The sequence below is a fragment of the Ricinus communis genome, chromosome 5 (assembly GCF_019578655.1).
Source record: "Ricinus communis isolate WT05 ecotype wild-type chromosome 5, ASM1957865v1, whole genome shotgun sequence".
NCBI classification, from domain to species: Eukaryota; Viridiplantae; Streptophyta; class Magnoliopsida; order Malpighiales; family Euphorbiaceae; genus Ricinus; species Ricinus communis.
Window position 1 is genome coordinate 21,546,309 of NC_063260.1, and position 25,882 is coordinate 21,572,190.

The window sequence follows — 25,882 nt, forward strand, 5'->3', positions numbered from 1 at the left end:
TCGAAATCGATTGTCATTCATCAGAGAAAAAGTACAAACCAGAGAAATCGAAACACCATTTATCAGAAGTCATAAACAATTTACAAAAGCTCTCAACAAGACAAACCATCAAACTATTCTCAGCAAGCTGGGTTCTGTCAACCTATACGAACCCAACTTGAGAGGGAGTGTTAAAAGATAAAAAAGAGAAAAAAAATACAAAAGGCACAGAAAAGGGAAGTCTCAGAGACTATACAAACAGAAAGCTTATACAGGCTTTTGCTCATGGACTCCCAGGATAAGGAGCAGGGGGAAAGGTCACTTCCATCTTTTCTGAAAAAGAAATGGATGTTGATATAGGTCTTAGGACAACCGTTAGTATAGAGTTTAGGCAACCGTTGAGCATTGTATATATAAGCAACAAATACTCATCTATAATCATATAAAAATATATATCATTGATCACTAAATCCTACATTTATTGTCTATTGTTGTTTAAGAGACATAACCTTCTTATCCTAAATAAATTTTCTTACTTCAGGACATTAAGAAATTGTTCATTTATTGGTCCGATTGTTGAAAGACAGAAATATAGAAGTAAAGCAGAGAAGCTGAAAATAGAAAGCAGGAGCCTCATGTCTGCACAGGCTTTCTGTTGTACAGACACATCATCGTACGCTCTCAAGAAAAAAGAGCAACCTTTCTTCTAAAAAAAACAAGAAGGCCTTTAATTTTTGCCATTACAGAAATATGCATTATATAGGACATAGACAACCGTAAGAATATCCGTTGGACATGTAAATATATATGGAACACTGTTGCATCCCGTAATCTCAGAATCTTACACAATAACAAGAATTCATCATTGATCCTTCAAATTCTAACACCAATCCCTGAATTTATTGGCCGAATGAAATCTCTTTATTATGTGTAAGATCACTTTCTGGAGCAATTTGACGATATCTTGATTTACCTGTAGTTGTAGTCGTAGGAGCATATGCAGCTCAGGCGCACGCCCATATTTGTACAAATCAATATTATTAGATAGAACAGCGAAAACCAATTTTAGTAAAGATTTCAGCTTCTTTTTTTCCCCTTTATTCTGTGTGCAGAGACTTGAGTTTCAACAAATTGACTGGTGAAATTCTAACCTTCATTGACACTCGAAAGAGTAAATTCATGTAAGAGACTCTTGCGCCAATCCTCCCTACAAACCAATTCTGATATCAATGAAGTTTTTCTTTGTCCTGTGATCAGGTACCTTAGAGGAAATAAGCTTAATGGATCGATCTCCAGTTGGCTTGCTGATTCAACAATTCTATATGCGTAATGTGTTTAATCTTCTTATTTTTCCTTAGTAAGTATTTTGATATAGTTCATAAAACAACAAAAGGAGCTAGTTCAGAATGTTTTGCCATTGCTTAAATGATTCCAATGGGCTTTGAGCAAATAATGCGATTGATTGCATGAAATTCACTTCATGATCAACTCAACTCATTATTTTTCTGAATGCTGTGCAATTTAAGTATAGGCAACGCAATTGTGAAAAATATGATGTGAATTACAAATTTCATATTTTTATTAATGCTGAAAGTAAATTGTTCTTCCTAATCTTTTTCTCGAATCAAATGACAGATAATGGATGCTAATTACTTTGTTCACAGAAATGACCTTGTATTCTGCCCAAAATAGATCAAAAACTGATGAAGGAAGTAAACCATCCTAAAACATTAGAACTTTCTGGGTTACTATTTGAACTTCTTCTCACCAATTTTATGCATATACTGCAGCGACGTTTCAGATAATAATTTTACAATTGTACCTGTACAACTAGGAGGCAACAGCACCATGTGTAAGAAAAAACATATCAGTGTCACTCTATCTATATATTCTCATCTGTATTTCGCAACTAACTATCTAACAAAGACCATTGTATTTGTTATTTTCTTTTTCTGCTATGACTCGGTCTATTTGCTTGCACGAATTCTTTTGCCTGCTGCACAAATACCGCAAATCTTAAGCATTTTTTTCACTTTTACTTTTTCTGACTCTTTCAATTAATCTTATGAAGCTTTTAGTTATTCTAGTTGATATTTTTGTTTCTAGGAGCACAGCTTGGCAGAGAAATGACTATTCCTGCCACACTGATAAACCATTTAGTAAGTACATTAAATATCTTTGCACAGTGGAATCATCTTAATTTTGCATCAACACTTGACATGTCTCAGTTTTTTAGATGAATGGAGCAGTTAGCAGCTTTTTCCTTAATCTAATCTTTTGCAACAACCTAAGCTATTAGCTAGGTTGTGACCCTGTTCTCTTGGGATTATAGTTTACTAAAAAATATTGAGTGCATTGCAGATGATCACTTGTATATAAAATGTGGAGGTTAAGTAATGGAGTTCAGTACCATGCTGATTCACAACCTGATGGAGAATCAACATTCTTTCTAAGTGATGATAAAAGTTGGGGATATAGTAAGTCTGGGGATTTTTTTTGATACAAATCATGACCAGTATACTGTGAAAAAATCATGTGGAATTTCCAGTGATGATGTACTTTTATATAAGACAGCCCGTGTTTCCCCCATTTCGCTCAAGTATTGTGGATTTTGTATGAAAAATGATAAATACAGAGTGAAGCTTCACTGTGCTGAAATTTTATAAGGAGACAATAAAGATCCTAACAGCAAAGGAAAGCATATATTTGATGTGGCAATTCAGGTCAGTGTCATGTTGATAATTTTTAAAGTGCGAGCTAGTAACATAGAATTGCATTAATGGAAAAATTTTATAGGGCCGGAAAGTACTAGAAAATTTCAATATTAGAGAGACTGCCATGGGAGTGAATAGAACTGTAACTTTGGAGTTCACTGCTGCTGTGAGGAACAACCGATTGGAGGTCCACTTGTATTGGACCGGCAAGGGCTCAATTCGTATCCCAATGGAATATTATGGTCCTCTTATATCTGCAATTTCAGTTTCTCCTGGTAAATAGTTGTCTGTCTCCATATGTTTCTTTTTGCTGCCTGATATGACTTGATTATGCTATCTTGTCTCTTGTCTGACACCATGATAATCTTGTTTAGTTCCTAGAACATCTGGCAGAAAATCATCATCATTGGCTATTGCTGCGCTTGTAGGATCTGCATTGCTTCTCCCACTATTGATTTTTAGCTGTTATTTGTAAACTACGCTCTCCTGGTAGAAAGAAATTGCAGAGGAAAGGTGAGAACATTCCATAAATGGACTGTAATATCTGCGAGCCTTCTTCCACTCATTGTGACACTTTCTCCTGCTGAGTTTCTGTTTGATGGCTGTCTTTGTTACAGAACTAAAAGGTATAGAACTACTATCAGAAGGTTCTTTCAACTTCCGGCAAATAAAAGCTGCTACCCAGAACTTTAATCCTGTGAACAAGATTGGTGAAGGAGGTTTTGGGCCTGTCTACAAGGTCTCTGTAATTAAATATGTGTAGACTTTGCAGAATAACTTAACAAACACAAACTACGTAATAATTAGGTTTCAGATCTGTTCATCACCTGCTCTTGACACTTTTCTTTCAACTCATGCTGGACGAATCTAAGTGCTTGCTTGAATTATGGCTTGTGTTTAAGTTAGGTGAATTATTGACTTGCAGGGTATATTTTCAAATGGGACAGCAATAGCTGTCAAACAATTGTCATCAAAATGAAAGCAAGGAACTCGCGAGTTTGTAAATGAATTGGGAACAATCTTTGCATTGCAACATCCGAATCTTGTAAAGCTATTAGGATGCTGCACAGAGGACAACCAACTCTTGCTGGTCTATGTACATGGAAAACAATTCCCTTGCACATGCTTTATTTTGCAAGTAAATAAGCTTTTCAATGCCAAACATAAAAACTGTAAAATTCCCTTATACAGGGATTTACTTAATGAAAAGTTTGGTTAATTTGCAGGTTCAGAGGAGATAAGATTGAAACTCAACTGGGCAAACAGGTTCAAAATCTGCCTTGGTCTAGCTAAGAGCCTGGCCTTTCTACATGAAGAATCTAAACTAAAAGTTGTCCATAGAGACATTGAACGGACAAATGTGCTGCTTGACAAGGATTTCAATGCAAAAATATCAGATTTGGACTTACAAAACTCTATGAAGCAGATAAGACACTACTAGAATTGCTGGAACAACGTAAAACACCCGTATTTTATAGTTCTATTAACGTTCTTTGCTGGACAGCTATATGTTAGTAACATCTGCTATTTTCACATGGGATATATGGCTCCGGAGTATGCAATGCGAGGCTATTTAACTTATAAAGCAGATGTTTACAGCTTTGGAGTGGTAGCACTTGAAATTGTGAGTGGGAAAAATGGCACCAGTTACAGGCCAAATGATGAGAGTGTCTATCAACTTGATTTGGTAAGTAAAATTTGCAAACCTATCTTTGCTTTTATGTAGACTCTTATCGAGTATGAATGAATGATCCAAGATTGTATCAAAATGGATTAAAGAAAATTGTTATTCGACTTTATTCTAGATCTCTCTTTGATTTAGTCCTGAATCCATTTAAAAGATTTGTGTCGAAAGCCGTAAATTAACTAAGTTTACACTCCCACATGCATAAACTGAATTTTTTTTTTTTTCTGAATAAATCCAGGCGTATGTTCTGCAAGAAAAGGGAGAATTCCTGTCACTGGTTGATCCAATCTTGGGGTGTGATTATTCAGTGAAACAAGCAACGATAATCTTAGACCTGGCAATGCTGTGCACTAATCCATCCCCTACACTGAGACCTACCATGTCTGAAGTGGTAAAAGTTCTAGAAGGGAAGAGCAAGATTAAGGCTCCTTCTTTCCATGTTCCATACTGGACTGATGATTTTGCAATGGCAAAGGTGGTGGCTAGCCTCATTCCCAGCATACGATCTACCACCAGAAATTCTATGGGAAAGACATCAAATGCTGTCAGCTATGATGTAGTGAGTAGAGATGAAGATGAGTATGACATGGATGAAGATTGTTCCTCAGTGATGTTAGACAAGACAAATAGCCTGGTTAATTAATCATGACACCAGCTTCACTAATCTCTAAGATCTTGTGTCTCCTCCCAATTGCACTACTTTAGTTTCTTTTTCTAGCTTCGTTGGGATTCTAGGAATAGCTAGCAATCTTCTCTGAGCAGCTTGCAACTATGTGGCGTGCTCTCGCATTTCCAATGACGAGTAAAAATACTAATTCACCCCTAAAGGATTCATATTATATGTTTAGTCTCCAAAGCAGAACCTACAGCTAGTAAGTATAGAACGTTACTCTTGATTATAAGACGCGCAGACAATCTTGTTTAAAGCTAAAGAATCACGCTTATACGCACAATCATGTAAAATTCTTCCCGTTTATTCCCATTTAGATTGGTGGAAACCAGAGATGTGTTCGATTTCCACTCTTTACCAATCTTTATCTGCATGCCCATTTAAATCTCATGTTTAGTCGTGTTAACAGTTCTCTGTTTGATGGCTGATTTTGTAATATAAAACGAAAAGATAGAGAGCTACTAATTTCAGGTGCCTTCAACTTCCAGCACATAAGAGCTGCCACCCAGAACTTTAATAGGATTTTGGCCTCTAAAAGAGGTCTTAAGTTAATAAAACAAAATATGAACTGCTTAATCATAAGATTTCAAATATCATACTCGACACTTCAGCTGAACAAATCTAGGTGCTTCCTTGAATTACGGCTTCCGTTTGGAATTTTTTACTTGCAAGACATACTTCCAAGCGGGACCATAATAGTTGTCGAACAGCTTTGATCAAATCAAAGCAAACAATGGTTATTTTGCAGGTTCAAGATCAGCCTTGGTACAACTAAAGGTCCGACCATATATATCATAATAGAGAGTTGGCCTTAATGCCACAACTTCAAAGGAGGAGTGCTTCAGCTTTTCAGATCTCTATTAAACGAAAAGCTAAAACTACAATCGATCCAAATATTTTATTGATTGAAGGTACATGTTTACATGCACAACAATGTCAAATTCTTACTGTCCACTAAAGGCTATATGCAGAGTCACATAGGTAGAAACCGGGGAATGTGCATATTTCCACGCTTTAGCTAACTCTGTCTGCTAGAGTTAGTAAAGAGTGGAAACTATCCTGACCAGATGCAGAAGATGACCCAGTCCACGCTACATCTGATGGCTGAATGAGAGACTCAGTTTTGCTTCTATCCTGAAGTGATCAATTGATTTCATAAGTTCTATTGCCATATACACTTGGCCCATTGCAATTCACAGCTCAAGCGTTAAAAGCATTCTTACTACCTCAAGCTCTTTTAGACATTTCCATTTTTCACTTGTGGAAATTCAGATTGCATGGCATAAGCACAAAGTTGGATACACCATAGCTACATTAATCATAAGTTCAACAAGTAAATTAGTAGATTACTTATCTTTGGTTTTTAGAGAGAAAAATTAGGTCGCAAGTACAAGGTTTCATAAAGTTCAACCAGCTCAAATCTCAAGATGAAATTCATCATGTTGAAGCAAACAGATATTTAGTTACAGTACAAGCAAACAGAAGCTGGTGAAATGTAAGATCTGGAAAAATCCATTTTTCACGAATATTGCTCCACAAACTGATGGAATTGTGGGCACATTACTAACTTGTAACACATATCGTTCCACAAGCTGATGGAATCTTTGAAGTCACAACAATTTTCAAAATCCCCAATTGATTACAGGGCGGTCGGAAAAGAACAACAATTTTTCAATCTTTTAGCCACACAAGCAACTCTCAAGCCGAACATTATCAAGGTGTAATGAAGAATCTTAAGGCGAGAATCACACAACCAATGCTCAAAATCCGATTTTTCAATCCTTTAGCCACAAGTAACCCTCAAAACTGAATGCTATCAAGGTGTAATGACAAATCTTAAGGTGAAAGCTGATAAAACCATAATTCGATATTATTAGCCACATACGAAAACTGCATCACCCACACATTCCAAATCCAACAGAATCAGAACTTAAGAGGCATTAGTTCAACTACGAAAACCAATTTTTCAATCTTTTAGCCGCAATAACAAGCTCAAACCCAACATCAACAATATTAGGAAGTGTAACGGCAAATTTTAGGCGAGATTCAAGCCAATTTTTCAAATGTCAAGTTCTGGAAGCACACGAAATCCACCATACTATCTAGGATGAGCATCAAATCACTCTTGCCGAGTTCAAACAAAAAAGATAACCTTTTTTTTTTCCAAACTTAGGCCATATCCTCGTGAGAAGATTGAGGATGACTCCTGGAAAGCAAATAACTGAATCTCCAGGATTAGGATTAGTTCAGAACGGAAAATTATTAAAGAACCAAACAGAAAAGTTAAAAGTCAGGATTTTTATACAATCCTACAATGTAAATCAAAACCCAAAACGAGCCCACACAAAAATATAAAAGGCGTATATAAGAATGGAGCTTTCGAAGCCTAAACCAGAAAAAGAAATGAGGTTACCCAACGTTCAATCACAAGCAATCGGATCATATTAAAAGGGGAATTGGTTAACTCTGGATTTGGAGGCCGTGGACAGCAAACGTCTTCAATCAAACACGGATTTATTTATTACCAGGTTAGATTTTGATAGCCACATTTATTAGAGACGGTCACTTGAAGAAATTAATTAGCAACTTAATAATAACAATAATAATGAAAAATTCCAAAGGAAAAACATAAATTATCAGTTAATGGATATGGCAAAAACCAATTTTCTCTCTCTTATTATAAATAAAAAGAAAAGATAATTATTTTTTATAGCACATAAAAACAAATTAAAAAATATATATGTTTCGAGTTTGTTTAATAATAAACTATAATTATCACTTATGACAAGTTTTCAAATGATAAATAGACTCAATTTCCTGTAGATATTTTGTAAAGAGAACCTTCATCTCATAGTTATGGACGTTCTGAGATACCATTAGATTGCTTAAATTGAAATTGGACATGGCAACTTGGAAGTTCTGTTCATCTACTTGGCAAGCAGAGGAGCTACAACAACCAAAGGAAAATTGCTCTTAAAAAACTGGCCATATATTACAGCAGTAATTCTTTGTTAGTTTTGTGATGCAGGGAAGCCATAATGATATCAGGATAGAAGGCAGCTCACCTTACTGAAATCATGAGGCTGCCCATTGCTCTTGATAAAACCTTCACTCTTCACCCAGAGATTATCCTAGCCACAGCAGAATCTGGAGAGATAGCTGATGCTTGAATGGCAGCACCAACAGGAGGACCAAATACATAAAAATGATGACATATCAGACAAATAATAGCACTGTAGAAATGAGTTTGGCTAAAGAAATGTGTTTGTAGTCGAGAAAGAAAACAGATGATTGAACTCAAACCAAGTTTTGTGGTCGAGAAAGAAAACAGATGGTTGAACTCAAACCAAGTTAAGTTCTATCAAAAGTCTTGGCATCTCAACTTCAAGTTTGGTTGGAACATTCCTGGTGAAAAGTCATTAGTCCTGCCTTCTCTGGCTATATATCAATCAAGGAAACTGATGGAGGCAAAAAGAAAGAACAGGAAAACCAAAAGAAGAAAAACAGATGTAAATACATTCACCTAATACCATATTGCATGTAAATACATGCAATGCCGCAATGCTAATCGTCCAAAGGTATTCCAATAACAGAATTTAGAAAGTAGGGTTCTGTTCAATTCAAACCAACAATCGAATAAAAAATTATTATTTAATAATGATGCTTCCTATCTGAAAAAAAAAAGAGTACAATCAAAGGATAAAATCAATATCTAAGACGAAAAAATGTTCCGGGTCAATCTTAAACATCCATCCTATTAAAATGCCAAACCTGGGAAATGCAAACATCTAACCCTGCTTAAATTCACCATGTCCAGTAATGATTTTAAAATATATTAAAAAGACTAAAACATAGAACAACATAAGAAGGACAGCTATCATTGCCTAATCATGAAAGCACAACAAAGCCACCATATATATTGACCATGAATACCAGCCGATCGAATCCTGAAAAAGAAACACCACATTACCAATACTCAAAGCTCCATCAGTTTAAAGAGTCCAAAAACCACAAAGTGCAAAGTGAGATCAGTACTTCAAAATCTATCACCATCAAGAATATACATCTCCACATGCTGACGGAACATTAGATGAGCATTGCATCACAAATTGTTGAGTTAAAATGAAAGAAAACTGCATCTGTGCGATGGGTAAATCCCCATGAAAAAGGAGCAATTTCCATGCCCCTTCTCGCGATCTTAAACATACTCTTGTGAGAAGAATGAAGATGACTCCTGGAAAAAAAGGAACCAAATGTCTGATCCTAGTTTTAGATCACAGAGCAAAATTGTCGAATAACCAATTAAAAAACTAGTTAATATACAGTACTTCAATTGCTAGTTGATAATCATATCACATAACCCAAGAGCTAAAACCAAATTATGGAAAAGAGAAGCAGAATGGGACAAGAACGTATGCATCCATGATCAAGGCCCTAGCACACCATCAACAAAAACAGCAAGAATCAGATTTTACCCCAATGTCACGTCCCCAAATCAATAGCCGTTCTGTGTGAAACCTCTAACTCCCCTCAATCAAGCCATCACCATAAAACAACCAGATATAGTTCCAATAATACTTGTTTGGTTAGAATCTAACAAAATCGATAGCCTTAAATCTTATTGGAAATAAAATGAAACTTGAAAAAGAATCAAATCAAGAAGCCAGTCTATAAAACTCTGAACTGAAATCAAATATTGCACAAAATCAAACTGAATCACTCTATCAATTTTATTTAGTAAAGAGTCAAAGAAAATGCTATTGTAAGGCACAAAACACTAAACTAATCTTACACATTCATCCAGATCAAAGTGTTTAACCCTGAGGAAACAAACACATACGACAAGATCAACTTAAATTCGCCATCTTGACTAGTGCTTATAAATTATATTAATGGTGACCAGAAATCCCATGCGAGCACCAAAAAATAGCGAGATAGATGGCAAAGTCCCTGATCATAAAAGCAGAAGAAAGGTCCTCTATCATATTGAACCACAAGCATATGGAATCCTGAAAAATACCACAATCAATACTTAAACTCCACCACTATTAGACAATATTAAATAGAAAACAAATTGTACAGTGAAGAAAACCGATTTTTTCGATCTTACAACACAAATCTCCATGAGCTTGTGGAATCCTAAACAGGGACACAACCAAATACCAAAACCATCAACATTAGAAAGCAGTTGATTAGATAAAAAATTTGTAGACAAAGATGTAAGGAAACCCATCATTCCAATGTTAGGAACCCATATCTCCATATGCTGGTGGAACCTTGGATAGGTAACACTCTGCAAACACTAAGAGAATCCACCAGTATCAAGAATCGAATTACAAGAAAGAAAGAATCAAATTACAAAATTTGTGGAGTAAGATTTAGGATAATTTTTAAATCTTAGCACACATTTTGGTCCAAAATCTAATGAAATCCTGGGCATCCATCAGTCTCGGAACAATCATCGTCTCCACAAGGATATCTAATAAAATTGAATTTTCAATATTGTCCTCAAACCCAAAATTATCAAGAAGTGAAATGAAAAGTTTTAAAATGAGATTCATGAAAATCCATTTTTCAATGTTTTTAACTAAGAATCAGAAATGCTTATGTGTTTTGTGAAACTGATATTAACCTCTGCCTCTATTCACAGTAAGGAGCAGGCTTTGTTCTAGCCAACCTGCATAAACCCAAGGACCCTCCTATCCACCCATTCTCATGCCAACTGCAAAACCGGCAGACTTTTCCATCTTTCGCCACACAAGCAATACTTAAAACACACGGCTTTTAAGAATTCCAGTGACAAATTTTAGGGTCAAACTCAATAAATCCTTCTCTGATATTTTTGGTCACATGTCCTCCATATGAAAATAGAAAGCACAATCTACACCAAATTTGACATAATCAAGATTCAGGAGGCATAAAATCGAGAAACCAATTACTGAATCTTTTGGCAACACAGGCAACCCGTAAAACCCACATTATTAGGAAGTGTAATGACAAAGATTAAAGAAAAGCCAACATTTCAAAACTTTTAGCCAGCATCCAAGAGGCATAAAATCAAGAAAACTCACTTTTCAACCAAGATTTTAGGAGGCATAAAATCAACAAACATATTAAAAATGTACACTAAGACCTACGAAAACCAGTTTTTCAATCTTTTAGCTACATAAGCAATGCTAAAAAAACACACCACTGTTAGAAGTCTACTGACAAATATAAGGGCATACTCAGTAAAACCCTTTTGTGATATTTTTAGCCACGAGCTCCATAAGAAGATAGGAACCACACAAATCCACACTCAAATCCAACATGGAGGCATAAAATCAAGAAATGTAGAGTGAGATTTAACAAAATCGATTATTCAATCTTAGAAGAACAAGCAGCCTTTAAAACCCACAATATTATGAAGTTTAATGACAAAAGAGAAACCATCATTTTTCGATACTTTTAACCAGAACTCGAGAGGCATAAAATCAAGAAAACCAGTTTTCAACCAGGATTCGGGAGGCAGGAAACATATTAAAAAAGTACACTGAGACCTTTGAAAACCAATTTTTCAATTTTTTAGCCACATAAGCAATGCTAAAAAACACACCACTGTTAGAAGGTCCAATGAAAAATTTTAGGGACAAACTGAATAAAATCCTTTCATAATATTTTTAGCCACGTCGCTCCATAAGCAGATCGAAATCACACAATCCACACTCAAAATCCAACATAATCAAGATTCAGGAGGCACAGAATCAAGAAATGTAGAGTGAGATTTAAGAAAACCGATTATTCAATTTTAGCAGCACAAGCAACCTTCAAAACCCACAATATTGCCAAGTTTATTTCAATACTTTTAACCAAAACTCAAGAGGCATAAAATCAAGAAAACCCACTTTTCAACCAGAATTCAGGAGGCTTCAAATCAACAAGCATATTGAGAAAAGGTACACTGAGACCTATGAAAACCAATTTTTCAATCTTTTAGCGACATAAGCGATGCTAAAAAGCACACCGCTGTTAGAAAGTCCAATGAAAAATTTTAGGGGCGGACTCAACAAAATCCTTCTATAATATTTTTAGCCACGTCTCACTCCATAAGAAGATCGAAATCACACAATCCACACTCAAAATCCAACATAATCAAGATTCACGAGGCAAAAAATAGAGAAATGTAGAGTGAGATTTTAAATAACCGATTATCCAATATTAGCAGCACAAGCAACCTTTAAAACCCACAATATTACGAAGTTTATGACAAAAGAAACACCATCGTTTCAATATTTTTAACCAAAACTCAAAGAGGCATAAATCAAGAAAACCCACTTTTCAACGAGGATTCAAAAGGCATGAAATCAACAAATATAAATATATTACAAAATACACACTGAGACCTAAAAAGACCAATTTTTTTTCAATCTTTTGCTAATTAAAAAAAGAAAGGTAAAACGAAGTTTAAACAATCATTCAATATTAAGCGAACCAAGTCATCTGATGATCACCCCAGTTCACACCACGATTTCTGCTCAAGAATAACACGAATCAGAGTCCTCTCTACGGAGTCAACAAGCTGATTTTCATGATACCAAATCCAAACGATGTATTTATTACCCGAAATACCAAATCGATACCCAAAAGCGCCGTCATCAAAACAATGTTACCCGACAACAAACCACCTACTACTGCCAGAACCACTTGGATTGATTCGAAGAGGAGTTGTATATACAGAGGAGGTGGAAGGCTGAAATTAAATAGGGAATGACGACGCACGGTTAAGATTTATTTCATTCAACAAAGGCGGTTAATCGGACAGCTTCACTTTCACGCATTCTATAATTATTGCCAGATTTGGATTTTGACTGTCAACATTTATTAGAGAGAGTCGGTCGAGAGAAATTAATTAGAAATATTGCCTGATTTGGATATTTACTGTCCGCATTTATTAGAGAGAGTCGGTTGAGATAAAAGATATTTATTTTAAAATTCAATTGCCTTTAAAATGAGTTGATTAATAATAACTAAATTAATATTTAATTAGATCATGTATTTTTTCTTTGGCTAAAACTACGGTGACAGCTCTTAATAAAACTTTTTCCATAAATATGGATAAAATAATAAAAAGCATCGTTATGAAAGTAAATAAATATGGCTTCTATTATTATTTTATTGTGTATAAAAAACTACTGATTTATAATAATTTAATTTTATTTGTCTAAAATTTCTATCCAAAAATAATTGGCAACATACTCAATATATCTGACAATTTGTTGAGCCCTCTCAAGTTAATAAAAATAATAACATTTTTTTATAGCGCAAAAAAACTATAATTATTTTATAGAAATTGATAATGTTTTACTTTTTATAAATTTAAAAAATTTCTAATATATTATACATATTCTGAAATTTAAATTTTTTTTGACATATATATTTAATTTTTTACATATAAAATTTTTATTTTAATATATGTACTTATTTTAATACACGAAATTCAAGCTTATATGTAATTTTATAGTTTTTTTATTATTTTATTAATTAATAAGTGACATTCTAATTAAACATTAATTCAAGTTCTAAAAATAATATATTAATAATAAATAGTTTTCTAATTAGATAGTAATTAGTTTTCTAATTAAATAATAATTATTTTTAAAATAGTATATTAATTATATTTTAATATTTTATTAATTAATAAATTAATTTTTAATTAAAAAATAATCCAAATTATAGAAAATATATTTTTAAATATTTTATCACTAATAAATTAATTTTAATCACATAATAATTTTTAATTATAAAAATAATAATATCAATTATATTAATACTATTAATTTACATAATATTAGAATAAATTAATAAATTTTTTAAATAAATTCTTACATTATTGCACTAATAAAAATTTTAAATCTTAAGAAGAAATTAAGAACATTTAAATATAGTTAATTTACTAATATTTTTTAAAATATTATAAATTAAAATTTAAATATTAAAAATTTATTAAATTGTATCTACAGACTTGATTTTATAATCAAAATAATAATAACGGACATAGAACGCATGAATAAACGATTAGTATTATTTAATTATAAAAATAATATATAATATTATAAAAATATAATTACTTTTTCCAAACTCAACAATTTACAGAAAAATTATGATCATAACAGTGATAGATATATTTAATAAAAAGTGATAATATTTTCCTATTTTTTATAAATAAAAATAATTTATGTAATTCTTATTATTTGTAAGAAAGTTATAATATTACGATAGTAATCATTTTTGTATAAATCAATAATTTATGTTTCTAGAGTTTAGAACTTATAATGATTATAAATTTTTTTATAATTACAAAATAAGAATTGCTATCTAATAAAAATGACGATCTTTCTATACTTTTTTGTAAGGGCTAAATGCAAATTAAATGCTAAATTTTATATATATTTTAATAATTTTATACAATTATTTTAAAATTTTAAAAAGTATTTATTTTTTATTTTATTTTTAAAAATATTTTTTATGACTATTTTTTAAATTTTATGATAAAAACGATAATGTGAAAAGTCGATTGTGCTTACTAAAACAATAATAATTATAAATCAATAAAAATAATTTATCTTAAACTTAATAATATGGCTATTATAAATCTTAAATATGTGCATAATCTCACATATATTATATTTAAAAGTAATAAATTTTTTATTTACTCATTAATTTTTATATTATTAAGCAGAATTGACTTGACACATCAATTTTCTCATTGTAAAATTTTTAAAATTATTACTAAAAAGTGTTTTGAAAATAAACTAAAGTTATAGGCATTTATTTTAAATTTTTTAAAACAACTAAATAAATTATTAAATAATATAAAATCTAAGATTTAATTAGTAATTAGGTATTTTTGTAAATTTGAATAAATTTTTATTTCTTATGGAAATTTAGTAAATTTATAAAAAATAATAATATTTTTGTAATTCTAAAATGAGTATTACGAAAAATATTAATTATTTCTATAGTTTTTTATAATTTAAAGTAAGATTATTGTAAGCTTTATAGGTGCATATATTTTTAACAATCTCTTAATTTTTTTTATATTTCTCAATTCTAATTGCTAACATATATTTACAAATTAATAAGAATTAAATAGTTTAAGATTTAAACAGATAAATTAACTTGTCCAATTCCTATTGGTTCTTTAAAAGAAAGGAGGCTTACTTTGTTTTTTAGAATAACGTAATCATAGAAACTTCATAAAGAAACAATGTCATACGAATTACATTTTTCCTTTTTTTATACAACATGTCAGGCATTTTATTTTTTATTATTTTATTCTTCTTTTGCTATTTTTAGATTTTCTTTAGACCTAATTAAAAGAGTTAGCCTTATAACTTCAAAGGAAGGTGCTTAAGCATAGTTTGGATAGAGAGAATTATATTTTTTTCTAAGAAATTTTATAAAATTTATAAATTTAAGTTAAATTTATTATTTAACAAATAAAAGAGTGGTCTAGCAGAAATTCATCATTTTCTAAAAATCTAAAAATTCACCATCTTAAAAGAATAATAAATTGTTATATTACTTTTTCTATTTCAATATTATCTCTAATAGATTTATTTTATCCTAAAATTATCTTTAACTTTAAAGAAAAATTCATTATTTTTATATCTAACTTTAAATTTCATAAAATTTAAATTTATAAGTTGATTAAATCTATGAATTTTATAATCTCTTAATTTAAAAGATACTTTAAGCTTTCTACTATCATAAAGCAAATATTGAGAGAGTATTTAATTTAGAGGTTTAATGCAGCTGATAGCTATTTCTCGCTGAATAAATATATTAAAGTGTTTAGTAATGACTTAAGAAATAACAGTTGATAGCTAATTTAGTCCCAATTAGTTGCTAATTATGTCAGCTCTATTTTAGAGGTTTCTTATCAACTGATAGCTAATTTGATTTTTTTAAAAAATTTTATTTGAGCATTATTATATTTATTAAAACTTATTCCTAATAACTTATTTTAAGTTGATCCCATATAATTAGATTTTTCTTATTTATATAATAAATAACTATTATTTTGAAATTATTTTTATAATTAAATAATTATAATATTTATAATTATGATATTTGAAATTAGAAATTTTTATTAGTAGAATTTGAATTTAAATTTTTAATTTTAAAATAAATTTTATAAATATTTTTAATAATAAATACATATAAACTAAAAAAAATTAATTATAATATTTTTAATTACTATAATTTATTTTTATTAATTTATATATTTAAATATAATATATTTAACAATAAATTATACATTCAAAGGTTATTTAATATTAATTTATCAGCTAATGATTGCATCGGTGAGCCGAACCAAAGATTCTGTTTATATTCACAATAATGTCAAATTCCTATGTCCATTTACATTGGTAGAAACTAGAGGATGTGTTTCATTTGCACTAGAAAAAACCCATCTCTCTGGCTGCCAAATGCATCCGAGTAGATAATACCATTCAACCTCCCTTTCCCACTTGAAACTCTCTTGAGCTCCATGTCACACCAATTTTCAAACCAAACAAAACATTAACTTATAATTACCCTACATGACTTGCGATATCAATTAAAACTCTTTGTTTATCCTCATTGATAATTGTTTGTGAACTTAAATTAAAACTAGAGATAACAAAAAATTAAAATTAAAAAGTAATTTGAAAAAATTATTTCAAACTTGGGCTTAAAATATAGACAATACTAAATATCTTACTTTTTTATTTATTATGTATTATAATTAAGCACTATAAATCACATCTTGTGAGTAAAAATTATTAGAAATTAAACTAGGTTAAGTGGTATTATTTAAAATTATCCTTCTTTTTCATCCTTAAAAATCTAGATTTTATTAGGAATTCTTCCACATTTTTTACTTGACTTATAATTAAATGACCAAAAAAGTATTTTGATTTTATACTTGTTGAAGTAAGTTTGTAAATGGGTTGAATTGTTGTTTGCCTAGCGGAAATCAGGCAACTCTATATTTCTCAAGCAGTCATTGTATTACTAAATATTGGCATCTTAGAACATCTCTAAGCTAATTATTTTATCTTATAAAGTACCATTTAATAAATATAAAACTCTAATAGACTCTTTATTATTTAAATAAAGTAATGAGTCAGTTTGATATTTCATATTTTCATTATTCATTGTAATATTAATAAATACATTAGTTAATAATTTTAATTCTATTTTTTTATTGATAAAAATTAAAAAGTAAAAAAATATATTTTATTTTTATTTGAATTCTTTAAAATATAAAATATAATCAAGAAAAAGTAATAGTGTAAAAACTGTGCAAGTATATTTTAAGTTAGAGTTAACACCATTACTGGTTAAAGATTTTAATCTTATATAAAATTGTAATAGAAAAAGATAAAATAAGATCACACCAGGGCACTTATCTCTAATTATTACATTGTTATAAACAGAAATTAACATATATGATTTTGAGTTACTCCAAAGTAGAAAAGTGAAGAAAAGAAATATGCAATCGATAAAGCTAGCAATTTTGTGTTTTGCGATAAATATTTATATGGAGGTATCAGATTTGAATGGGTAAAGATCCTGAGCGGATGCTGATGACGAACCAGCCCATATTGTATCTGATGAATTGACAAGCGACTGAGTTTCACGTGAGCCCTCAACCAAAATTTGATCATACTGTTTTCTCATGGCCTTGAACCTAAACTCATCTCCATACAAACTGGGATCAATTGCCAAATTATGAATCTCTCCTCGCCCTTCAAGCATACTTACTACTGTAGACATTGCAGGCCTAACTGCTGGTGATGGGTTTGTGCACAACAATGCTACTTCAATCACTCTGAGTACTTCTTTCTCAAACTTGGATTTCAAATCCAATCTTGGATCAACCAGCTCCATAAGATTTCCATCCTGGTGTAAAACTAGAGCCTGAAAATTACCATAAACATAAGAAGCTGAAGTGAACTTAAAAAATTCCGCTTTTTGTTTTGACTTACAGAAGCAATTAGATTTGTTCTAAAGCGGCTTGTTTCAGAAAGTGAGGTTATGCTCTGTCCGTACAAAGAATATGGAGTATATATCTTACCCAGTCTAGGAGGCAAACAAAATCATCATCAGGACGGCGTTTCATGTTGTTTTTCCCTGAAACAATTTCCAATGCTACAACCCCAAAACTGTAAACATCTGCCTTGTACGTTAAGTGACCCCATAATGCATATTCTGGTGCCATATATCCTCTGCATTAATAAGGACAATTCTGTGATCTTAGCTTCACTAAAAAAGAAAAAAGGAACGAAAAGGTATGACCTGAAGTATGCTGCAAAGTCTAGCTAAAAAATCAGAAATAAGCATAAAATTCAAGAGAATAATGCAGCTCACATAGTTCCAGCAATTCTTGTGCTGATGTGGGTGTTCGCCTCTTCATCAAGCTTGGCCAAACCAAAGTCGGATATCTTAGGATTCAACTCAGCATCTAGGAGTACATTAGTAGTTTTGATGTCTCTGTGAACAATTTTGATGGCGGATTCCTCGTGCAGGAAAGCTAGACCTTTTGCTATGCCAACACAAATCCTATGCCTTGTAAGCCAGTCCAAATTCAATTGGCCTTCCTTTTTACCTGTAATTAATGTAAAATCTCAATCCATAAACTCCATAATCTGATGAATATATGTTATATATAGGGTTTCTGTTTGTTTCTTGATTTAGTTGCATAAGCTACATTTTGAAGAACTAAACAATAAGTTTACCAAACAAAACATGTGCAAGGCTGTTGTTTTCCATGTACTCATATACCAACAACAATTGTCTCCCTTCAACACAGCATCCGAACAACCTTACGAGATTTGGATGCTGTAAAGCAGAAATCAGGCCTATCTCATTCACAAATTCTCGATTTCCCTGCTTCGATTTTGAAGACAGCTGCTTAACTGCAACAATTGTTCCATCTGATAATATTCCCTGCAACACGAATTTAAACGTAAACATATCAGAAGGTTTTTGGGGATTTAATAAAGCTTTGAAACCTTCGACTATTGTTTGGGAGTAAAATATCAATTAGAAGGTAAGGGTATTTAAAAACCTCTATAAAAACCTTCAAACCTCAACCATTAAACATTAAATCGGTGGTTGAGAAGGTTATAATTTAAAAGATCTATACTACTTTGTAAAACTTTATTTACAATCCATTGTTTTCAAGTAAAATAACATTAAAAACCCTATTCCTCCCTTAAAATCTTATCTTTATTTATTTTATAAAACTCTAACGTACTTCACCCTTTTTCTTTTACCAAACAGGGTGCAAGAAATATAAGAAAAACAGGAAAATACAAATTGAAGAGTGCAATAGAGCGGTAGTATACTTTGTACACGGGTCCAAAACCACCTTCTCCGATCTTGTTTGCTGGATCAAAGTCATTAGTGGCAGCTTTAATTTGTCTGAAGGTGAACATGCCAGTTTGCAGATCTAACCCTACGAGCTCTGTCAAACGAACAGTTCACACACGTGAATTGGATTTTCCTATGGGTTCAAAGAAACGAAAAAGAAGAAAAAGCAAACAGCTTCTATTTGATTAAGAAGTAATACGGATACGATTCTTTTTCCTGCAGTTTATATTTCGATACCTGGGTCCCTTAATTTCCTGCCTCCCAAATAACCTCTCCACCGAAGAATGCCTGCAACAATGAAAATGAAGAAAACTATAGCTCCACCCACAAGGAGTTTATTTCTCTTGCTCTCATTAGGAGGCTTGGATTCTGTGCAAAATTAGAAAAAAGAAAATGCTACGATTATTGGCTGTGATACATCCACATGAAACTAGTAGTATTATAGAACAAAAAATATCCTAAACACAAGAACTTGCCAGATTCCACATCAATGGCAGATATGAGAGGGCCATATGTTCCTTTCCTCGGGGCTGTTGTTGTCCCTTTCCCATTCCAACGAAAGAGGACCGCTAAAGTTCCAGTCTCTACAACTGCTTTAAATTCCTTAATGAGCACTCTATCAACTCCTTGTGCTTCCTTCTTTATCTCAAAATCTTGCAACACAACTTCATCCTGCCATATACTAAATAGTAAAACCATTCTCTCGTACAGGCAAAGCCAATAACATGAACTTGATCGCTACCTGAATATAAACATCAAATATCCGTCTACCAAGACTGTGGAAGGAGCTATTCTCCCTGATAACTATCTCTGCAAAGTGAAGCTTTACCCTGTAATTCCCATTCGCTAGGCAACGAACATAATACGTCAAGGAGAGAGGAGAAAGGCGTGCTCTTGTGTATAATTCATTGTTTTTCATCTTGAGAACGGACACATTTTTAGCTATGTAATCATCTGATGATGTAGTTACATCCCAAAAATGTCCAGTAGTACTAACTTCCCATTCTTCTTGGCCGGGAACATATTTTGCTCCGCCTCCTGCCACTTCATCTCCTTCGTAGATAGTCCTACCAATGGTGGTTTCTTCTCCCCCACAATTTATGTGAACTGAATATCTCACTATATAGAAAGAAGTATATGTTAATTATGAACAAATATGACCAAAATTTAGCATGAGAGATATGAAAAGAAGTGACATTCAATTTCATGCAGCAGTGTAAAAACCTTTTGAACATTGAAGCTTAATCAAGCACTCGTCAGCCACTCTGAAAAGATAGTACACAAAAGAACAATCAGGTCATGCAAAACTATAAGTTAAAGAACTAAACAATTTTTGAAAAAGAAATAGTGAAAGTTGAGGTTTCTGAAGCTTAATTACTTGCTTGACTGTCCAGAAGAACTTTTGAACAAGTTCCTGAAGAACCAAAAAAGAAGTTCAGAATTAGGAATACAAGAAGTGAAGCAACAATCTTTGAACAATGAAAACACAAGGGAAGAAGAGAAAAGACAAGAAAAAGTTAAAACACTTGTTCTTTAGCTTACAGTGTTTCTCGACAAGTAGAGGGCACAGAACTTCGAGCAAAATTATTGTAAGAAAGATCTATTGTGCTGCATACAAAAATTAAGCATTGAACTATCAATCTTAAAAATGAACCGTAAATCTCTATTACCTTCTGCAGCATACAACAGGAGTAAACTGAAGCTTAGCTGTATGTATAATTGACCCACTTCATGTGGCAAATTCGCAGTGGGATCTACAGCTAACTGTAGAGAAATAAATCTCTATCGAGACTATAACTAGCAGAAACTACTTTCAGACAGTTGTACCATATTATATATTCAGAGATGTAATTCAAAAAAATCAAATATATGCATTTGCTTGGGCCAAGAAAAAAAGAAAGAACAAATACAACACTGATAAAGGATTCTAGAAGAAAGCAAACATACATGCGATTGTTTTGCTGGATGATCCAGTCTGGAATGCGCCCGGTTAGAAAGTTGCTTGTCAGATACCTATCCAATGAGCAGAATCATACCAATATTTTTTACTATTATTGCATGCAAAATTATGTCAATTTGAATTGAAGAAAGTTCGAGGCTTGATCAGTGTGGAACAGAAAAAAAAGGTAGGAGCATTTTGAACATTTAACAATGACATTATCGCAAATGAAAATTACAAAGGGCAACCAGCGGAATCTTCAAACGAGCCACCAAATGAGCTTAAACTGCTTACATGTTTTCCATGTGTGGTCCACCTTCAAAATTTGTCGGAAGATCTCCTACCAACCTGTTGAAACTGAGATCTCTACAAGAAATTATTTTATTTTTTTTTTTTTACTTTGTGAGAATGGCTGTATAAGAGTTGTTAGCTGGTTATAGTAATTATAATGTAAAAGCTAAGAATGATTTTAGTACTCGTAGGAGAAGAGGAATGTAAAAAATGAGTGACAAGGGAACAGCATCTTACAAAACTTTCAGATTTGGCATTTGTGTTAAATTGGGAGGTAGAAGACCAGATATATTGCAGTTACTCAACATCCTGCGAATGATATCTTCATGTGAGCTCAATAAATAGTCTGAAGTATTCTGATTTTACATCGTCAAAGTAAAAATGACTCACAAATACTTCATATTTGCCTTGTTTGCTAATTTTGGAAATTTAGAACCTTCCCCACGTAAGCCAATAATCCTTCTACAAAAATATAGGACATACACACAAATATAAGATGTGTACTTATGAATTAAAAGAAACATAAGTATATCAGTAAAGAAAAGAATCAGAAACTTGAAAATGCAACTCACAGTTCAGATAAATTACTCAAGGCAGAAATGCTAGAGGGAATAGGCCCTTCAAGACCACTACCTTGCATCTCTCTGTTGACAACCCAATCCGGAATGGATTTAGATTCACCCTGAAAACTAGAGGTTTATAGATTTAAAATTTGTGATAGGATTAAGCGCGTACAGAATCTTAAGTTCTTTCCAGCTCTGAATAAAACTGGGAATTTTTCCACTGAAGTTGTTGCTGCTAATCCTACTGCATACATATGACCCAGAACAAGATTAGAACATATAAATATCCAGAAGGTAATACTCTGGTAAAACAACTAAATATTTGTACAACAATGTAAAATGTTACAAGGGCTTACAGTTCTTCCAACTTGGTTATTTTAGTGAGAGCCGGAGGTAATTCTCCGGTAAGATTGTTGGCATTAAGAATGCTATATTCAAAAAAGAGAAACAACACAACTAATATCAAACATTCTGGTATTTTCGAGATAGTTAAATACAGATTACTGAAGAGAAGGTTTAAGGGACCGACAGATTCGCCAAATTGCCCAAGTTTCCAAGCTCAGGAGGAACAGGTCCATTAAAGAGATTGTTCTCAAGGCTCCTGAACAAATACTTCCCCATAAGATTACCACTAACCTAGAGAAAGTTTAAGCAATTTTAAATTTAGATTAAATATAATAAAAGAGAGACAAAGTTAGATCATGAATACAAGTATATAAGCGAGGTCATGTTTCCCAAGTAACTTGGAATCATTCCTGTTAAGCGGTTCACACAAAGAGATCTGCAGTACGTGCATGTAATATTGTTATTATTAATCAAGAGTGGGTATCTATTTGGCTGTCTTCATTTGAGAATGCTTACAGATATTTTAGGTTTGAAGAAGCCCATTCAGGTGGTATATTGCCACTAAGGTAGTTACGAGTCAGATCACTGCATACCAGACGAAAGATTTCTCACTGCATTGAAGGCTATAGTCCTATTTCTTGTTCATAGAAGGAGTAAACAAAAAAGATGAGAATAAATAAGAACTGAAGCAAAATAAACGGAAGCATCCTTACAGTGTCTTAAGATGAGGTAGCTTCAAAATTGCTGATGGAAGGACACCGGCAAGATCTTGCCCTTTGAGAAATCTGTATTACAAGAGTTACTAAGACTCGTCAATTTTTAAAAATAGATCAAAACTCCAAAAACCTGATGTCTCAAATCAGTTTTCATAAATAAGTCTAAAGTAAAAATACATCAATACAGCTACGAAATCTTTGACAGATTATAAAATCTTGTATTGCCAACTCAATAAATAAAAAGGCGATTCGCCAAACAGAAGCAAAAGTGAAGGAAGTGTACATTTCAGCAACATGGCATATGCCATCCGGGACTGTGCAATTGCAGTTGAGAGTATTGTTGTACAACGGCATGTTGTCAGATTTTGGTGTCTTCCAGCTTGAATGATTACTGCAGGGGCTTACATTAAAATTCCAGTCTTCTTTCCGCAATTGTTTTGCTATTTCACGTAGAGCTTCCACTGCATATGCTCATCAAAATCATATCAGCATGGAACACTGAGCTATTTGCACTAAATTATAATTCGGAAAAATTTGATCAGAAATGTTAATTACTGTCACTTAAAGAGTAAAGGGTACTTAAATAAGAAACGTAATGAATTTCTGAATGGCTCATTTGTCTATCCCTACCTTCATTTTCAGGAAGATCCCCAAACTGTGCTTCAACCTTATTTATTGCTACCATGCACATTAGCAACATAAGCAGAAACAAGCTACAGGTGGTTCTTAAAATATCAGAAGCTCTCATCCTCTTCTTATAACTTAACTTAAGCCTTGAAATTATGATGGATTGATAATATAAAGAGGAGTGCCGACATATATGCAGAAATTCTTTAGCCTTGTACATCTATGGGAGTGACTTAGCCACTAGATATTTCTTTTAGTCATTTAATGTTTTTGAATTGAATCTGTCCTAATGGCTTGCCAGCAGCCAGACTTGACATGCTAATCAATAATTAGCAAGCCCCACATATGTTTCCCTCGGATGTTGCACCAAAAACTATTGTACGTGGAGTGAACAGATAAGAATTTGCAGTGCAGTGAATCCATGTGCAATAATTGAAAGTATGAAACCTCAAGGTCTTGCTTTCACATTGGAAGCTATTTGCCTTGTATTTGTACTATGTAATTTAAAAATGATGAGAACTTGATAAAAGCTGGATAATTCCCAAGAGTGGCCTCCTTAAGTAAGATTAGCAGAAGCTTACGTGATTTACTAGAGTGAATTTTAAATTTTGCTAAAGTAAAGTCTAGTGAAACTATGTAAAACAGCGCTATGCTATTAATAGAAAATCACATAGAAATTGAATGCAACCGACATATACCAAGTCAATAGCTAAGGAGAAGAAGATGTACGTACCGCTGATAGAGAGGAAATCAAATTCATCGTAGAAATCTATAAACTTAAAAATTAGAAATAAAAAAAGTGTGAATGGTTCAGTAACAAATTAATTTTAATTTAAACTAATGATTAGTATAACTTAAATTAAATTAATGAATTTACCATTTTATATTATATATTCTTTTATTTACTCCACGTGGAATAATTCTCACATCCTTTCACGTCCATTCATTCCTCACAAATCACATCAAATGGAAAAATCCATTCGGAGTTTTTTTATGAAGTTTCGTGATTAGGCCTGAGTTGATTTTTCAAAAAGCAGTCGTACGTATTTCCTTCTTTTATAGTTTCAGGCATTTTGACCCAGAGTCCATAAGCCAATACCATTAACCATTTAAAGTTCTCTTTTGATTAAGTTGTTGCCATACCTGATAGCCAATACCTATTGCAGCTAATTAATAACTAGTGTTGATCCAAGTTAAGTATTTAGTAAATTATTATTAGTTGTTTCTAATAAAATTTTTCATTACTAATATAAAACATCAATCACAATTTTATTTCTAACAATACGTAATATAATACTTTTAATTTAAAAAGAGAAACATATTAATTATATAAAATTTTTATTTACATGATAAACAAATTTTATATTAATCATACATTATTTAAGTTGTATTTAGCTTTCAACTGTTTGGAGAAAGCTTCAAACTTTAACTATTATAAACTTGAGTTATTTAATATTTTAATAAAGATAATTTTACCCACAGTCACTTAATTTATATTAAATTTTATCTTTGATTATATAACTCTTTTTTTTTTAATTCCATTCTAGTCATTAGCTTTAATAGTTTGCTGCAAAGAGCATGACCCAATAAATTTCTAAATAAATTGGACCACCTGAGAGTAGGTGGTTTGCATGGCAGAATTGGGCTCCTATCTGTAAAGATGAGTCCGCCATAACGAATGGCATAAGAAGAAAAGCATTTTTTTCTTATCTTCTCCTCTGTTTATTACCTCTTGATTTGTTTTTTGTTTTTTATTTTTTATTTTTTTTGCTTTGAATGAAAAAAGAGGCAAAGTAGCCTAGAAACTTAGAATGCACTTCAGCAACAGCCCTGAAGATGACAAAGAACGGAGAAGGAAGGATTTTAATTATAAAAAACAATTTGTTATCTCCATCAGTCACTTGGATGATGAAGATCCTCTTAAACCTAATATCCAACTGAGAAGATG

The 25,882-nt window shown here is 32.1% G+C and overlaps 2 protein-coding genes, 1 long non-coding RNA gene and 1 pseudogene across 10 annotated transcripts; 2 read left to right on the forward strand and 2 right to left on the reverse strand.

Annotated features, from left to right (window-relative positions):
- The first annotated feature begins 619 nt into the window (after nucleotides 1-619).
- On the forward strand, nucleotides 620-4,230 carry LOC8267194 (annotated as a pseudogene).
- A 6-nt stretch (nucleotides 4,231-4,236) lies between these two features.
- On the forward strand, nucleotides 4,237-5,023 carry LOC125368610 (probable LRR receptor-like serine/threonine-protein kinase At1g53430). The gene is made up of 2 exons (XM_048373600.1): nucleotides 4,237-4,380; nucleotides 4,619-5,023. Exons 1-2 carry the CDS (start codon nucleotides 4,237-4,239, stop codon nucleotides 5,021-5,023), a joined length of 549 nt encoding a protein of 182 aa, XP_048229557.1.
- A 1,449-nt stretch (nucleotides 5,024-6,472) lies between these two features.
- LOC107261501 lies at nucleotides 6,473-12,980 on the reverse strand. 5 transcript variants are annotated; one of them, XR_007215866.1, is made up of 3 exons: nucleotides 8,354-12,918; nucleotides 8,116-8,215; nucleotides 7,691-7,997 (listed from the first exon to the last, which is right to left on the reverse strand). It is a non-coding gene; the product is annotated as an uncharacterized LOC107261501 (long non-coding RNA). The 5 variants fall into 5 exon arrangements; XR_007215865.1 differs by having other exon boundaries at nucleotides 8,116-9,284; nucleotides 9,526-12,915; XR_007215863.1 differs by having other exon boundaries at nucleotides 8,116-8,997; nucleotides 9,086-12,915.
- Nucleotides 12,981-17,483: 4,503 nt separating this feature from the next.
- LOC8267192 (probable leucine-rich repeat receptor-like serine/threonine-protein kinase At3g14840) lies at nucleotides 17,484-24,174 on the reverse strand. Of its 4 annotated transcripts, XM_015721202.3 has the most exons (24): nucleotides 23,938-24,174; nucleotides 23,591-23,768; nucleotides 23,305-23,376; nucleotides 23,108-23,176; nucleotides 22,956-23,027; nucleotides 22,776-22,847; nucleotides 22,603-22,674; nucleotides 22,419-22,490; nucleotides 22,256-22,327; nucleotides 22,074-22,145; nucleotides 21,921-21,992; nucleotides 21,687-21,758; nucleotides 21,401-21,466; nucleotides 20,996-21,061; nucleotides 20,832-20,867; nucleotides 20,678-20,718; nucleotides 20,196-20,572; nucleotides 19,930-20,125; nucleotides 19,691-19,822; nucleotides 19,429-19,547; nucleotides 18,817-19,027; nucleotides 18,449-18,686; nucleotides 18,156-18,306; nucleotides 17,484-17,998 (listed from the first exon to the last, which is right to left on the reverse strand). In XM_015721202.3, exons 1-24 carry the CDS (start codon nucleotides 24,152-24,154, stop codon nucleotides 17,615-17,617), a joined length of 3,129 nt encoding a protein of 1,042 aa, XP_015576688.3. In that variant the 5' UTR covers nucleotides 24,155-24,174; the 3' UTR covers nucleotides 17,484-17,614. The 4 variants fall into 4 exon arrangements, with proteins under 4 accessions (XP_015576688.3, XP_048230028.1, XP_048230029.1 ...); XM_048374071.1 differs by lacking the exon at nucleotides 22,956-23,027 and having other exon boundaries at nucleotides 23,938-24,173; XM_048374072.1 differs by lacking the exon at nucleotides 22,956-23,027 and having other exon boundaries at nucleotides 22,776-22,882; nucleotides 23,938-24,173.
- Between the last annotated feature and the right edge of the window lie 1,708 nt (nucleotides 24,175-25,882).